The 17,641-nt window shown below is 42.0% G+C and overlaps 1 protein-coding gene across 2 annotated transcripts in view; it reads left to right on the forward strand.

Annotated features, from left to right (window-relative positions):
- Positions 1-1,696: 1,696 nt before the first annotated feature.
- SH3BGR (SH3 domain binding glutamate rich protein) overlaps positions 1,697-17,641 on the forward strand; it is a 76,243-nt gene continuing 60,298 nt past the window's right edge. The window contains exons 1-2 of one of the 2 annotated variants that reach the window (XM_006054747.4): positions 1,697-1,942; positions 9,593-9,778. In XM_006054747.4, coding sequence (XP_006054809.2) covers positions 1,898-1,942; positions 9,593-9,778 — 231 coding nt within the window. In that variant the 5' untranslated portion in view covers positions 1,697-1,897. The remainder of the gene's footprint in view (positions 1,943-9,592; positions 9,779-17,641) is intronic. The other variant, XM_006054746.4, reaches the window with a different exon arrangement.

Raw genomic sequence — 17,641 nt, forward strand, 5'->3', positions numbered from 1 at the left:
ATGCTATAGGGCATGTGTGATCTAACCCTCGTTCCCTGCAGTGGGAGTGAACGCAGAGCCTTAACCACTGAACCAACAGGGAAGTCCTAAGACTATTAAGAAAACTAAATATAGTCTTCCATCTTTGCTCCAGACGCCCTTGATCTTGACTTTGAAACCCATCAGCAGAGTTGGGTGGCTTCTATCTGGGCTTCTTACTAGAATTTTAATGCTAATGTTTAACAGAATTCAAATTATCTATACAAATAAGACACAGAGAGAGAGCCTGTTACAAACAGATTCCCCTTCCCCCAAGGGCTCCAAAATAGTGAAGACAATTTGCTTGTTGATGTCACTGGTGCTGACAAGCAGGCCGCCACCTCCCTGCCCGCTCTAGGGTGTCAGTGAAACCTGATACGGTCCTCGGCATGTCAGCTTCTGTTCTTTAGGAGAAACAGGTGGTAAAGGGAGAAAACTGGAGACAGGCCACTCCTAAAGGAATCTATTGTGTGGCAGCTCATTGCATTTTTTTTTTCTCAATGAAAATAAACATCATTAGTTTTACTTTTTAACTGTATCCCTTGGAATTGTATTGGAAGGTTTCATTAAGGTATTCCTCAGAGTAGACTTGAAAAGATGAGTATTCATAAATGATAATGAACAACGACTAAGTATTAATGTTTTAGGGACTTCTCTGGCACTGCTGCTGCTGCTAAGTCGCTTCAGTCGTGTCCAACTCTGTGCGACCCCATAGACGGCAACCCGCCAGGCTCCCCTATCCCTGGGGTTCTCCAGGCAAGAACACTGGAGTGGGTTGCCATTTCCTCCAATGCATGAAAGTGAAAAGTGAAAGTGGAGTCGCTCAGTCGTGTCTGACTCCCAGCGACCCCATGGACTGCAGCCCACCAGGCTCCTCCATCCATGGGACCCTCCAGGCAAGAGCACTGGAGTGGGGTGCCACTGCCTTCTCGACTACAATGGTTGAAATACCTCTCTGCTAACGCTGGGAGCACTGGTTCCAGCCCAGGTTGGGGAACCAAGATCACACGTGCCATGCGGTGTGGTCAAAAGATTAAAAAAAACCCAAACATACTTTGTACACTAGGTGCCACTACTGAATGGCTTAATAATAAAAATCACGCACCCTTTAAAAACATTAATAACCAACCACTACTGCTGATCCAGAAGGGATACTCTTTCTTATTAATGACAAACGTACTTTCTTGAATAAAGTTTCATCACTTGTTCCTTTATTTTTTTTCACTCAGCGAAATTTATCTGACGCAATATAATAAAGCAAGACCTATGTAATGCAGAATTAAAGTGGAGATTCATTAAAGCGGACTTCAGTTGAAGGTCATTTAATTTTTTAATTTGTCATAAAATTTTAAATTAAGGAAGCCCGTCTTTATTTATTTAAAGGCTTCTGTGGCTGTTCTGACCCTTCCTTGTGCGTTTGCCAAAAGCCCTGTAAACAAAGCCTCCTCAGGGACAGAGGTGGTTATCTGGGCTTCTCCAGCTCCTTCCCTTCTCTCCGCCACCCTCCGCCCCGGGCCCCGCCTCCCTCCGCCCCGGGCATCTCCGCGCAGGCCTCTGATTGGTGCAGAGCGCAGCCTTGCCTTTTAGGGACAGTTGTCGGGCTTTTAAAGAGGTAAGGGAAAGGGTGCAGTGGCTGCTTTTATCAACCAATCAACTGTTTTCTTGCCAGATCCCCAAATATTCCCGGGCCAATGGAGGGGAGAGCCCAGGATGCCCGGGAGAGGCCGGGCTTAAGTTGAGCCGAGAGGCAGGCGCTCAGACAGCCTTGGGGCCCCGCCAGCCCCCATCTGGCTCTTGTCTGTGTCGCTGTCAGTATCTGTCTAGCTCCGCGTTCCCTCGCAGGGGTGTGTTGGGGGGAGTCCTCATTCCGACTCTCAAAATGGTTATCAAAGTGTTTGTTGCCACATCATCTGGGTCCATAGCGGTAGGTGTCTGATGGAATTCGGGGGCTTTCTTCTCGTCCTCTTTTCTGAAAAACTCAGACTTGGAAGTAGAAGCAGCGGGTATGGCCCAGCGCTGGGCTTACATTTCTTTTTGAGGCGTGTGTAAGTAAGCCTGCGAGCCCTTTGCTCTCTGCCTTGATCTGAATGGTGTAAGGTGTGTAAAACGTGTGATCTGGGGCAGCTGGGTGTGGAATGGGATTCGAGGAAGGGGGGTGTGTTGGATGCTAAGACTTAATGTGTGATTTGTGTCTATTGTGTCGCATCTTTGGTAGAATCAGAGGCTTTTTGTGTGTGTGTGTGTGTGTGTGGAATGTTTCTGCCATTCATCCTGTGAGACTTAGACAAATCTAATATTGCAAGTAAATGACACTTTATGTAACAACATTTTTAGCTTATGATGGGCCAGATTACTAAAATGACCCCTGGCTGTAATGACTTGTGTATGTGGTGTAATCCTAAGGAAAGTGTAAAGTTAGCATGTGTAATACTATTATTTGAGGGTAATGATGTCACAGTGAAAAAAACCAAATATCTCTGAGGTTACAGATTTAAATGCTCTAGGAATCCAAACAGACCAAAAATAGGTGCTTTATCTGATTTCCTTGGACAAGGCTGGGAATCACCCAGCCATCTCTCTAAGTCCAGCCTTCGTTTTGTGCCTTAAGAAATAGGGGTAAGGGAGGGACTCATTTTATCCTTGGAAATGATTCAGGCTTTGATATTAGACTTGAACCTGCAGTGTCTCTCTGGGACTGATATTTGGACCAGCATTTTAGCATCTGCAAGGCTGTGGAGAGAAAACAGTTTTATTAGTCCTGAGAAGTGAAGACCAGCACAAGGGCTGTTTCCTTTTATATCTGATTCCTGGAACTTCTCGGGTTGCAGCTTGGATTTCAGCGGTCCCTCAGCCAGGATGACACCCTAGGCGAGTGACTGGCCCAGGGAACAATCCTAACAGCAGCTACTGAATGGCTTCCCCTCTCCCCTACCACCCACCTCCAGCCCTGAAAGTTCACACCGTTTCGAGAGAGGACAAGAGGAAAACCTGAGAAAAGAGCCTGGTCTTTCCTTCTGACACAACTGTTTAATGATCTGCCGAGCATCTTTCATGATGTTCCAATTTTATGAAAAAATTCCAAATGTTAAAATGGTAAAGTCTTTTACGGCTGTTGATGACCTCAGAAATTTGATCTACAAAAAGCACATTTTTGGATTGCTTAGATTAAAAAAAAATTTTTTTTTAAAGAAAATGGCTTTCATCATGGAAAATGGCTTTCATCGTGGGCTTCACATAAGCTGTTGGCACACTCATTGCTGGAAACTTTTACTGCTAACCTGTCAATCTTGTACATATTCCATAGATCAGATCTAAGTGACCCTAGACATCCTTAACAAAGACAATGAGCAAACAGGTCCTTTCTTTGGATTTTCTGATTTCCTACGTTCTTGAAATTTGGGAACATGATTTAATTAGCCTGGGAGGACCTGGAGGGGTACTGTTTATTCCAGGATCTTGAAAAATCCAAGTTCATTTTGCTGCTGTAAGCAAATGTTTTGGTGCCACGTGGGACGATGTGACCTTGAGAAAGTTATTTCACCTTGCTAAGCCTCAATTTCCTTGTCTGTAAAATGATAAGAATAGAACTCAACTCAACTTACTTAGGAAGTAAGTTAAGAGTGAGAGGCAGTAAGGGTCAGTAAGCAAGGGTCAGTAAGTAAGGGTCAGTAAGCTAAGAGTGCCCAGCATGGTGTCAAGTGCTTAATAAATATTATCATTATTAGTTAATGCTATAATTATCAGCTATTAATATTGTTATAGCTATTGGATATTATAATTATTAGTTAATGTTAAATGTTAATAATATTATTAGTAATTGTTAATCAATATTATTGTCATTGTTATAATTATTAGTTAATATTAGAAGGTCTTCATTTATGATGATGTTCAGAATAATTATCTCAAGCCACATAAATTGAAGAATTTCTGTCTTATCATAAAGAATAAGAACAGATTATTCCTACGGTGTCTGTGCTAAAGATTTTTCCTGGTTGAGGGAATTTCACCCGGAAGTTTCTTTGCAGGACAGCCCAGGGCAGCTGCCAGCACTTACGCTGTGTGGATGGTGGTTGGTCTACAAAACTTTTACTCCTTATTTCTTCAGTCTATATGCTTTAAAAATAGGTTCTTGCCTGTGACATCATCGGAGAGAGCATTATGACTTCTGTTGGATGAATGAAATAAATGAAAAAGGAAAATACTGATTGTAATCTCTTGATGAAGATTACACATGCAGTTGTGTATTACATCTCTGTTTTAACAGTTGATGCCCAACTGTGGTTCCATGTTTTACTACTTTAGAGATAGATGTGGGTGAAGAGACCCTGGGAGCAGGAAAAGGTTGTGTCTTTGTGTCTAACCATCCCCTCATCTTGAAGGCCATTGTTGCAAGGGGCTGAAGACAAAAGGAGACAGATCAGTCCTCCCTGTTTTCAAGATGCACAGCCCCTGAGCCACCATCATTAAGGACAGACTAATGGTGGCTCCTGGATTTCTTAGTCCTTTTTCCAGTCTTGGGCTTTCCTGGTGGCTCAGATAGTAAAGAATCTGCCCACAATGCAGGAGACCCAGATTCTCTCCCTGGGTTGGAAGATCCCCTGCAGAAGGGAATGGCTATCCATTCCAGTATTCTTGCCTGGAGAATTTCATGGACAGAGGAGCCCCGTGGGCTATAGTCCACGGGGTCACAAAAGAGTCAGACACAGTTGAGAGACTAACCTTATCACTTCATAGAGGGAAAAACATAGCTATTGAACTGATGACTCTGGGTGTGACCCTTGGGAAATTCTTTAATTCACTGCACCTCAGTTTTGTTATCTTAAGATGCTGATCAGAATTCTTGCCTGGTGTGGCATTCAGGACGAGACAATGAGGTAACAGTGTACTGGGTGCCTGATTGTGCAGCTACTCGAATTGTGGTGCAAAAGGCTTTTCCATGCATTCCTTAGTTCTCACCAGCCCTGGGAAAAAGGCAGAATTCTATCCATTTTGCAGATGAGGTGATGGACAAGCAGAGCTTCTGCTCAGATAGTAACCTTCCTGGCCAGGATGGACTCGCAGGTCACCTGTCACTTAGATGTAGCATGCTTTATGTTACAGTGCAGTCACCTCTTTTGGAGAGGTTTCTAACTGTACAAGACAACAAGTGGGAGGTGCCAAGCGAGTGGCCCAAAGACCCCTCTGATGCATCACAGTCACCAACAGTGGCCGGTGACTTCAGGACCCCGAATGACACTTTCTTTTTATTTTTTGATTCATTTTATTGCGGTATAGTTGATTTACCATGTTGTGTTAATTTTTGCTGTATAGCAAAGTGATTCAGTTATATATTCATGTACATTCTTTCTCAGATTCGTTTCCATTATGATTTATCACAGGATATTAACTATGGTTCTCTGTGCTATATAGTCGGGCCTTGTTTATCCATTCTATATGCAATCGTTTGCATCTGCTAATCCCAAATTCACACTCCATCTCTCCCACACCCTCCTCCCCTTTGGCAACCACAAAACTGTTCTCTTTGAGAATGACACTTTCTTATGAGTCAATGTAACAGGATAAGAAAACAGAGCTTTCTGAACTTCCACTGAGGTCCCAAAGGCTCCAAGTGACACAGACCCTGAGGACCCCAGACCCTCCAGAGGGGCTGCTCAGAAGGATGAGGCAGCCTTGGCCATGGCACCCTGGAGAGGGGAGAAGGGGTGAAGCATGCAAGGAGAAGTGGGTCTGTGGTGAGGACTGTTGGGGGACCCTGCACCACCCCTCCCCTTGAAGTCTTGAAGGGGAGCTCCCCTCTGGGGGCTGATGTTGTGTCCCTGGGGTCAGCTTGGGAGGCCATGTGGAGAAAAGCTGTACATCGACTGCAAGGAGTGGGGAGTGTGTAGCGGGGTTCCTTGAACAAGGGTCCACCGAGGGGGTGTTGCAAGAGAGTGCACCCACACTCAAATGGGTATCAGAGTGTGGGCAAAGGCCACGTGCCAGCCAGGTGGAGTCACGTGCTCACCCCTCTCTCTGGGCTCATCCTAAGACCCTTCTCCAGCCCCCAGCAGAAGTCAAGTGCTCCAGACAGCTAGGAGAGCAATGCTTTTGACCTATTTTAAGTGACTGGTGTTTGGGAAGTCCAGGATGGCAGATTTTATTTTTCTTCTCTTTTTTTGAATGAGGTGCTGAGAGAGAAACTTTAATGCAATATCATGCTCCCAACAGTCAGTCAACTTTCTGTAGATGTAATTGCTTGTCTTGAGAGGGATAATAGTCAACAGATTGTCCCCTCCTGTTTTCTCCATTTTTCTTTGACTTTCCAGAAGAGAAAAAATAAGTCAGGACTTGGGAAAATGTTCTCCATCTATTTAGAAATTGTGGAATAAAATTAAATCCTTTTCCATCCCACCTCAAGTCCTAAGGCATGATTTTTTTTTAAGTTCTTCTTTTTTATAATTGACATGTAGTTAATTTACAATGTTGTGTTAGTTTCAAGTGTGTTGTATAGTGACTCAGTTAAGTCCTGAGCCGTGATTAATAGAGATGGGAATGTCGTCCGTGGGGAAGTGGACTTCAGCCAGGCTGAAGGTATTTGAGGAGCAAGGAAGAGAGGGGTTTGAACAGAATACAGAATGTTGCCTTCTGAGTATTTAACTAAAAGGAAATCTACCTGAAGTGAGGATGTCTCTACTCTTTGAAACAGCAAGGTTATCTCTGAAAATAACTAAAGGAGTAAGTGATTTATAAAGTGGCATAAGTAATTATGAACAGGTTGGAGAGTATGTAGAGAAAACATGATTAATTAAAGTAATAATTTAGTCCAACAACCGGTCGTCGTGTCTGGTGGGATTTTCTGATATTCAGAAACTCCTCCGTGAGGCCCGGGAATATGGAGTCCAGTTTCCACTAGAAGGACCAGGAGGTCTGGGGTTCCCCTAGCATAGCCTTGGGGAAGCTCACCCTGGTGGGGAGGTGAGCAGTCTGTCCATTGGTTCTGAGAGATGTGACACTCAGGAATGTGCCCAAGTGCTTATGCCAGATTCTTAAGGGACCTTCCATCATTCTATTCCTTTCTGTATGACTTATGTTTTTATTTTTTGTCTACGCTTGCCCCAAACTGAAATAGATCCCTTGGCCTGAGTCTTATGGATTAAATGTTGTACTGTAGCTAAGAGCAGCCTTTGATTTATTGACCTAATGCTTTTAGTTGTTTTATCTTTGTTATGTTGATGGTACAAATATTAATTAAGAAAATGTATGATTACCATTTATATATGGGTATATGTAATTTATATACAAAAATTTATATATAATTTATATTTAGGTAAGTATTGGATACTCAGTCGTGTTCAGCTCTTTGTTACTCCATAGAGTGTAGCCCACCAGGCTCCTCTGCCCTTGGGATTCTCCAGGCAAGAATACTAGAGTGGGTTGCCATTCCCTTCTCCAGGGGACCTTCCTGACCCAGGGATGTAACCAGGTCTCCTGCATTGCAGGCAGATTCTTTACCATCTAAGCCACTAGGGAAGCCCATAATTTATATTCACTGTACATTAATTAAAATTATAAAACAGTAATTTATATTAATTAAATTATTAAACAGTAACATTATGCTTATAATTAATATGCTATATCTATATATAATCAAGTCACCACCCAAACCAAATTACATAGGGTTTGTTTTTGGTGGTGATTTGATTCTAGGGCATAAGCATCCATATGTATCTTTCTTTACCTTACCTTAGGAAGGAACCTCTACACAAAAGTCATTGATATAATCAATCATTTTGGCAAAAATAAATAAAATAAGAATTTTGGGAAGGTGTATAAATCTCTGAAAGCTCAGTTGGTAAAGAATCCACCTGCAGTGCAGGAGACCCTGGTTTGATTCCTGGATCGGGAAGATCCACTGGAGAAGGGATATGCTACCCATTCCAGTATTCTTGGGCTTCCCTGGTGGCTTAGCTGGTAAAGAATCCGCCTGCAATGTGGGAGACCTGGGTTCGATCCCTGGGTTGGGAAGATCCCCTGGAGAAGGGAAAGGCTATCTATTCCAGTATTCTTGCCTGGAGAATTCCATGGACTGTATAGTCCATGGGCCTCTCAAAAAGTTGGACACGACTGAGTGACTTTCAGTGACTTTTATAAATCGATAAAGATTTATATCGAATGAATTGGGTTTAAACAAAAGAGGATTTGAATCTAGATGTTGGGTTTAGGATGGGCATGTACCTTTTCAGCGTTTGGAATCCTCAGAATCTAGTCCTCCTGCTGATAAACAAGTTACATGAAAATGACAAGGGGGCTCATATCCTAGAAAACATTCTTAATGACTATTTCCGTTGTGAGGCAATATTCCATTCAGAGGACTTAAAATTAAGATATTGGATATTTTTATATCAAAGAAGATACTAATGTAAACTTTCAGTTTTAAGAAAGGACCATATTGTGCCTCTTTATCATCTGTGCAAATGAGTGCATTTTTTTTTACCCAAATAACATCTTATGAATCTATTCATGTGAAGAGCTTGGCACCATGTCTTGTGCAGGGTAAGGAATCAATAAATGAGTATTGATTGATTTATGTTATTGATCATTCTGAAGTTTCTCCCAGAGTTCTTACAATGTGGTCCACGCTCTGCTGTAAGTTGTCTACAAAAGAGACTGGTGGTCCAGTGGGTAAGACTCCATGCTTCCAATGCAGCAGGTGCAGGTTTGATCCCTGGTCAGGGAACTAAGATCCCACATGCCCTCAGTCAAAAAAAAAAAAGGCATCGTGCATTCTGGGAGTAAATTCCTTGACTGAAGAGAGAAAAATTCTGACTGAAGAGAGAAAATTGTAATTGTTTCTGGGGAAGGAGTGCTAAGATTTCAAGATGGCCACATTCACAAAGAAATGACATTGGTAGAATACAGTCCTTACTTGTGAACCACGTGTGGAGAAAAGGGCACCTGGGTTTTCTCTTAGGTGCGGCTGCACTTTGATTTTACTTAAAGAGTTGGTTGTGAATAGAGAACAGTTATTTTACTGCTTTACTCTTTCATGTGCCAGGAGAAATATCCACCAGCTTTTCTAGTTTTTTCCCTGCTCTTCCTTTTCCAATAACCTCCATGCGGACTTTTCGGCTTCCCGTGTTATTTCTAAAGCTACGTTTGTTCAGCGTGACTCATGTTCCCATTTTCATAACTGTAAATAGTGCCTTTTAGTGTGGGTATACTTGGTATTTGAGTTTCATAGTAAATTGTGTTCTTTTCCTTCTTTCTATCATCTTGTTCTTTGTAACCAATCTCTATTTATTTTTTGGCTTTAAAGCTTAGCAGAGAATTAAAAGTATTTTGAAGACCTCAAATAAAAGCTATGATGATAGTATCTTTATTCCTATTCAGTTGACTATATCATGATTTAAACATTGATGAGATTAAATTTTCAGAATTTAAATGATTGCTCTGTTGATCCTATTAAATGAAGAAGTGTGATTTTATGATTTTTCTTGTTTAAATACTTAGCAAAGTTATTGGTATTGTATGGTATAGTTGGAGAATGGGTTTTTACAAAACAGTCTAACGGTAATCCTTTTCTTCTCATGACTAGATTAGGAAGAAACAGCAAGAAGTTGTGGGCTTTTTGGAAGCTAATAAAATCGATTTTAAGGAGTTCGATATTGCTGGAGATGAAGACAACAGGAAGTGGATGAGAGAAAATGTTCCCGGAGAGAAGAAACCTCAGAATGGGATTCCACTGCCTCCTCAGATCTTTAATGAGGAGCAGTATTGTGGGGTGAGATTTAGTTTCTCTGAAAATTCTTCTGCATGTGTGTTTATCAGAAATTGTTTACAGCGGATAAGCTTCGAGGTAGCATTTACATTTGTTGACATTTTTCATCTTGTGATCTATTTCTACCATTTGATACCTGGATGGTTAGATCCATGGTGGAGAATAAATAGTTAAGATTTTAAAAATGATAGAAACAATAAAATGATGATTCAGAAGTTCTTGGGATTCCTTTAGGTTTTTTATTTTATTTTGAAGAGAGGAGGCCACTTGTTCAGGCAAAACAAGCGTTTAGTTGAAAAGACATTCTGTTCAACCTGGTAGGGTACACATACGTGCATCCACTGCGTACACTTTCACCTTTGTAAAGAATGATTTGCAGAAGTAAAGTTTTGTGTGAAAGTGAAAACGTTAGTCCCTCAGTCATGTTCAACTGTTTGTGATCCTATGGCCTGTAGCCCGACAGGCTCCTTTGTCCATGGACTTCTCCAGGCAAGAATACTGGAGTGGGTTTCCATTTCCTTCTCCAGGGTGTCTTCCCAACCTAAGATCGAACCCGGGTCTCCTGCATTGCAGGCAGAAAGTTTTGTGTAAATGCATCTAAATGGCTAAAAAACTGTTCTGGACACCCTTCCTCCTTGTGAGGACACAACAAGAAGATGACCGTTTATGAACCAGAGAGGGGGTACTCAACAGACACTGAATCTGCTGACACCTTCATCTTGGACTTCTGGCCTCCAGATCTGTGAGAAATAAATGTCTGTTGTTTGTAAACCACCAAAAACAAAACAAAACCAACAAAAACTCTTCTGGGCATTTAATTATAATAGCAATTTTATTTTATACATTTAGTCATTCATTTTACCACAAAATCATTTTTTCCTCAGGGCTTACAGATTCTACTTGGTAAATCAAATTGTTGAAAAGAAACGTTTAAAAGCTCAAAGGAGTTTGGAGCATGAGAACTGGAGTTAGCTTTGGGGGGTCATCTAAGTCTTCCAGGTCATTTTTCAGACTTGGCCATCATGCTTCTGGAAGGCAGAGGGAACTAATTACCCAGAGCTGTGCTGGTTCTGGAGGTTGGAGCCTGGCATAGGATTTTTTCACTCACTTCTTCGCTTTTATAAAAAATTAATTATTTATTAAAAAATTGTAGGCAATTTTTATTTTGTTTTGCTTCACCACATGGCATGTGGGATCGTAATTCCTCGACCAGGAATCAAACCTTTGCCCTTTGCCCTGGAAGCATGGAGTCTTAACCACTAGACTGCCAGGGAAGTCACCACCTTTCTCCTTGCTATACAAAATTGCTGGTCCTTTAGCTCAGCTTTTCTTTGTTATTATATTTCTCACCTAAAGCAAGTGTCATCAAACTACAGCCCGAGTGCCAAGGCCTGCAGCTATCTGTTTTGGTGAAATTTTATTGGACACGCCTGCACTAATTTACCACCTAGTGCCTATGGCTAATTTTGCATGATGGCAGAACTGAGCAGTTGCAACAGAGACCATCTGACCCACAAAGCCAAAAACATTGAGATTTACTGTCTTTTCTGGTGGTTCAGATAGTAAACAATCTGCCTGCAAAGTAGGAGATCCAGGTTTGATCCCTGAGTCAGGAAGGTCCCCTGAGAAGGAACTGGCAACCCACTGCAGTATTCTTGCCTGGAGAATCCCATCGACAGAGGAGCCTGGTGTGTTGCAGTCCATGTGGTCTTAGAGTCAGACATGACTGAGTGACTAGATGACATGACATTTACAGAAAAGCTTTTAGACCTCTCATTTGAAGCATGAATTGTTCTGCTGTTGGGGGTTCATATTACTTTCTTAGGGCTGATATAACAAAATACCACAAACCTGGTGATTCTTATGGACTGTATGTTTGTGTCCCCCTAAATTTGTACATTGAAGTTCCAAGGCCCAAGGTGATGGTATTTGAAGAAGGGATCTTTGGGAGGTGATTAGGATCAGATGAAGTCCTGTGGGTGGGGCCTTCATGGTGTGATTAGTTCCCTTATGGGAGGAAGAAGAAAAAGAGACCCCTTTCTCTTCACCCTGTGGTCACACAGCCAGAGGCAACTGTCTATGAGCCAGGAAGAGAGCAGCACTCAATGATGCTGTACCCAGAACACATTTCTGTTAGTCAGCCACCCAGAGTATGGTATTTTGTTATGGCATCCCCAGCTGATGGTTACAGTGCTTTAAAACAACAGAAATTTATTCTTTTACAGTTCTGGAGGCCAGAAGTTTTAAATCAAGGCATCAGTAGGGTTGGTTTGTGCTGCAGGCTCTAAGCAAAAATCTGTTTGATGAGTCTCTCCTGGCTTCTCGTGGCCGCCAGCCATCTCTGACATTCCTCCACTTGTTGACACATCAGGTCCATCTCTGCCTCCATCTTTACATGGCCTCCTTCTTGGGGTCTCTCTGTGTCTTCACATGGCTTTCGTATAAGGACAGAAGTCATTGGAATAGGGTCCACCCTAGTCCAGCATGGCCTCATCATAAGTAACTACATCTGTGAAAGTAAAAAGAGAAAGTGTTAGTTGCTCAGTCATGTCTGACTCTTTTTGACCCCAGGGATTATAGCCCACCAGGCTCCTATGTCCATGGGATTTTCCAGGCAAGAATACGGAGTGGGTAGTCATTCCTTTCTCCATAGGATCTTCCTGACTCAGGGATTGAACCCAGGTCTCCTGCATTGCAGGTGGGTTCTTTACCATCTGAGCCACCAGGGAAGCCAATATCTCAATTTCCAAATAAGGTCATTTTCTGAGATTCTGGGTGGACATGGCTTTTGAGGGGGAAGTACAGGCTGTGTGAATTTACATGGCTGTGTTAGGCTTCTTCAGAGGCTTAACTTAAAGTCCTGTGGATATGTGGGTGTTTTCAAACAGGTTTAAGGTGTTGAGCAATTATTTAGTGGAACTTATGGCCAGTCCCTTGGACTGCAAGGAGATCAAACCAGTCAATCCTAAAGGAAATTAACCCTAAATATTCATTGGAAAGACTGATGCTGAAGCTGAAGCTCCAATACTTTGGCCACCTGATGCAAAGAGCTGACTCATTGGAAAAGACCCTGATGCTGGGAGAGACTGAAGGCAATAAGAGTAGGGGGTGGCAGAGGATGAGAGTTTAGATAGCATCACTGACTCTGTGAGCATGAATTTGAGCAAACTCCAGGAGATAGTAGAAGACAGAGGAGCCTGGTGTGCTGCAGTTCATGTGGTCACAAGGAGCTGGACACAATTTGGTGACTAAACAAGGAACAATGGTCCAGTTCAACTCTCTTGTGATTGAAGCTGGGGCCTCCCAGAGTGAGGAAAGTATTTCCTTGGTAAGGGAGGGTCCCTCCCCTGTACACCACACTCCTCTCCCCACACCCTCCAGACTGCTTGGCTTCCGGACATCTCTCCAACCTGACCTGAATTTCTAAGAATTGTGGCTCTTATTAGATAAGGAAAGGGAGAAAAAGGCTTCTTGGGGTGGGGGCCAATGGTGATGGTCAATTTTTATTTTTTAGAAATTAAAAATTTATTTATTTATTTGTCTGCACTCAGTCTTAGTTGCCTCATGGGGGATCTTTGTTGAGTCATGAGGGATCTTTTGTTGTGGTGCACGGGCTCTCTAATTGTGGTGTGAGGGCTCAGTTGTTGAAGTGTGTGGGCTCAGTTGCCTCGTGGCATGTGGGATCTTAATTCCCCAACCAGGGGTCCAACCCACAGTTCCTGCATTGCAAGGTGGATTCTTAACTACTGGGCCACCAGAAAATTCCATATAAATTTTTTTTTTTAATAATTGAAAAATGAGTCTGTGTACACACAGAAAAATTAAAATGGTTCCAGAGTTGTCCACAGTGGAGATGATTCTTCCTCCCATTTTAGACCCCTCTAGTTCCTTTTTCTGTGGAGAAGGCAATGGCACCCCACTCCAGTCCTCTTGCCTGGAAAATCCCATGGATGGAGGGGCCTGGTGGGCTGTAGTCCATGGGGTCGCTAAGAGTCAGACACGGCTGAGTGATTTCACTTTCACTTTTCACTTTCATGCATTGGAGAAGAAAATGGCACCCCACTCCAGTGTTCTTGCCTGAAGAATCCTGGGGACAGGGGAGCCTGGTGGGCTGCCGTCTATGGGGTCGCACAGAGTCGGACACGACTGAAGTGACTTAGCAGCAGTAGCAGTAGCAGTTCCTTTTTCTGAGGTGGGCCAGATTTATGAGCCCACCACCTGGGAAGTTACACCTGGCTCCACTCAAGAGAGCACTCTGCTTATTTTAACACTCTATTGTTGCTGTCTTGAAATTCATAATGATTTTTGAAAAAGGGTTGCCTTGTTTTTATCACTTTATTTGCACTGGGCCCTGCAAATTATGTAGACGTCCTGCTTTGACCCACCAATGTTGGCAATTTCTTGTTTGGCCTTCCATGAATTTTGTATGTGTATTAACCATTGTTAATCACTTTAAAAAATGGGAATAAACTCTATACACTTGTTCTTTTCACTTAATAACTGTATCTCAGAGGTTATTGCAGAGCTGCACATATTCTTTTTGAAAAGCTTTTTAAAATTTTATATTGGCGTATGTAGTGTGTTAGTTGCTCAGTTCTGCCTGACTCTTTGCGACCTCATGGCCTGTAGCCAGCCAGGCTTCTCTGTCCATGGGATTCTCCAGGCAAGAATACTGGAGCGGGTTGCCATTTCCTTCTCCAGGGCATCTGCCTGACCCAGGAATCGAACCCATGTCTTCCGCTTTGCAGGCAGATATTTTTTTTTAAACCACTGAGCCACCATGGAAGCTCAGGAGTGGGATTGGTGGGTCACATATTCTTTATTTCAATGGTTGCAAAACATTCCGTTGGATATGACATAATTAATTGCCACAATTCTCTAACGGGAAACATTCAGGTTGTTTTCAGTTTCCCTCTGGCTCAGCCTGCAATGCCGGAGACCTGCATTCAACCCCTGGGTTGGGAAGATCCCCTGGAGAAGGAAATGGTAACCTACTCCACTATTCTTGCCTGGAAAATCCTATGGACAGAGGAACCTGGCAGGCTACAGTTTGTGGGGTTGCAAAGAGTCACACATGACTGAGCGACTTCACGTCTTTTCTCAGCTACAGACGATGCTGCAGAAGTCTCTTTACACATACAGAACTTTGTGTTGAGTCTGGGTGTATATATAGGATAAATTCCTAGAAGATGTGCTGAGTTACAGCATATATGCATCTCATATTTCAATAGATATTAAATCTGGACTGTAGTTGCACCAGTTTATATTTGGGTGTGGCTGGTTTCCTGTGACTTTGACAATACTCTATATACAAACTTAATCAATTTGTTAGATGAAAAATGTGTTCTCACTGCTTTGACTTGGATTTCTGTCTTTATTGCAGAGGCTGAACATCTTTTCCTCTGTTTATAAGCTTTCTGTGTTTTTTTTTTCTATGACTTTCTACTTTTTCTGTTTGGTTCCAGGTAATGTTTATTGGCTTGTGAGAATCTTTACGTATGATGGAAAGTAGCCCTTTCACTACCATAGATGTTGCAAATATTTCCCTATGTTTCTTATTTGTCTTTTGACTTTTCGAAGTTTTTTTTTTTTTTTTTTTTTTTTGGAATGCAGGGCTTAACATTTATTTTCTGTAGACAGTTTATTAATATATTTTATAGTCCCTGCACTCTATGTCTTGTTTAGAAAATCATTCAGCACTCTAATATCATTAAAGGAATCATCTTGTTTTCTTCTAGTACTTTTCTAGTGAAAGTAGAATTTTAAATCTCTTACTTTTTCTTATTTTCCTGTCCTTTTCAATTAAGACTAGTTACAGTGGGGATGATACTGAAGTCTTTTCTTTCAACCTATGTTTATCCCAGAATAAAAATTCTGTAGTTATTTTCTGCTACAGAAATAGAACTTCAAAGGCATTTCTTATTTCATTTTACTGTCATCTAGCAATGCTTTCTGTATTAACTGTGGAAGAAGAAAAGATTTCCCAACTAAGAAAAAAGACTTCTATTTTTAAGATGTGTTTTCCTGTTATAAATACGGCTCTAATGAGATAAGCATACAAATGATTTTATGTTTAGCTGTTTTGAATTCTTTCTGCATTCAGAGAGGTATTAGTAGTTTTTCTTACTAGCAGCTTTGCTAAACTTGCTTTTCTGCAATCTGGGGATATTCCCAACAAAAGGGCATTAATGAGGCAGAGGACTTTGTTTTCAGAAAGTAGGTAAAATGACTATTTGTATTGTAGATTCCAATTTTAAAAAGAGATTCAAAGTTCTGAAGGACGTGTCAGGTTTGAAATGGCATAGTTGTTCAGTTGCTAAGTTGTCTCCGATTCTTTGCATACAACCCCATGGACTGCAGCACGCCAAGCTTCCCTGTCCTTCACTATCTCCTGGAATTTGCTCAAACTCATGTCCATTGTGTCAAGGATGCCAGCATAAATCTACTCAATATTCTGTAATAGTCTATATGAGAAAAGAATCTGAAAAAGAATGGATATATGTCTATGTATAACTGAATCCCTTTGCTATGCACCTAAATCTAACACAGCATTGTGAACCAACTATCCTCCAATATAAAATGAAAATTAAAAAAATTAAGTAATAAACCTGCTTTAAAGAAATAAAATGGCATAAATCTGAATGGTTAGCATATCTTTCCACATGATAGAAATGTTGAGCATCAGAATAAGGCTATCACTTAAGTTGACTCAATGGCCTCTGTGAATTCTCAAATGATGCTGGCAGCAGCTGGAGGGGACCTCAAGGGCAAGCAGTGGCTTTCTCTGCACCAGGTCAGTGCAAGGGCTGGTGTCATGGGTGGTTCTGTGTACCATCGTGTCCCTGCCAGCCTGAATTCCTGCTGCTCTGGGCAGAACAGATGAAGATGTTATCTCGAGGGCATGGCAGACAACCTCTAGCTACAGAAAGGGGACACCGCCAGGAATCCAGGCCCAGTGGAGGCCAGGTCACCTGTCTGGCAGAAAAATACTAACAGGAAGTGGCAGACTTGTCTGCTGATGCCAAGTTGGAGTCTGTGCATTTTCACCAATGTGAGGGTTGGAGTGCCTGCCTGGTCCTGAGCGCAGCTAAAAGGGTCTTCAACCATGCAGCAGAGAGGCAAATATGTCTGGGGACCCAGAGCTGCAAGAGGGGACAGGATGCCAGCCTGATTAGGGCAGGGGGAGGGTGTTTTCAACACACTGATGTTACTGAACATGCTGTTTTATTTTTTAATGTTTTTGTATGATGGCAATTTTATTATATCTTACATATAACTTTGATGTGTACATATCAACATGTTAATAAAAATTACGTTTTGTTTTGCCATTATGGTCAAGTTTTCTTTGCCTTTTAAATTAATTAATTTGTCTGTTTTTGGCCAAGCTCAGTCTTCATTGCTGCGCACGGGCTTTCTCTAGTTGCGGCAAGCAGGGGCTACCGTCTAGTGGTTCACAGGCTTCTCACTGAGGTAGCTTCTCTCGTTTCCGAGCACAGACTCTAGGCATGTGGGCTTCAGTAGTTGGTGGCACATGGGCTTAGTGGCTCTGCGGCGTGTGGGATCTTCCCAACTAGGAACAGGGATCCAACTGGTGTTCCCTGATTGGCAGGCAGGTTTTCAAATACTGGACAACCAGGGAAGTCCTTCTTTTTTTTTTTTTAATTTTATTGAAGTGTAGTTGAGTTACAATGTTATGTTAGTGTCTGATATATAACAAAGTGATTCAGTTATACATATATTTGTTTTCATATTCCTTTCCATTATGGTTTATCACAGGATATTGAATGTAGTTCCCTGTGCTATAACTATTACTTGACTACTTGTTAGTAATTCAGTTCAGTTCAGTTGCTCAGTTGTGTCCGACTC

The sequence above is a fragment of the Bubalus bubalis genome, chromosome 1 (assembly GCF_019923935.1).
Source record: "Bubalus bubalis isolate 160015118507 breed Murrah chromosome 1, NDDB_SH_1, whole genome shotgun sequence".
Taxonomy (NCBI): domain Eukaryota; kingdom Metazoa; phylum Chordata; class Mammalia; order Artiodactyla; family Bovidae; genus Bubalus; species Bubalus bubalis.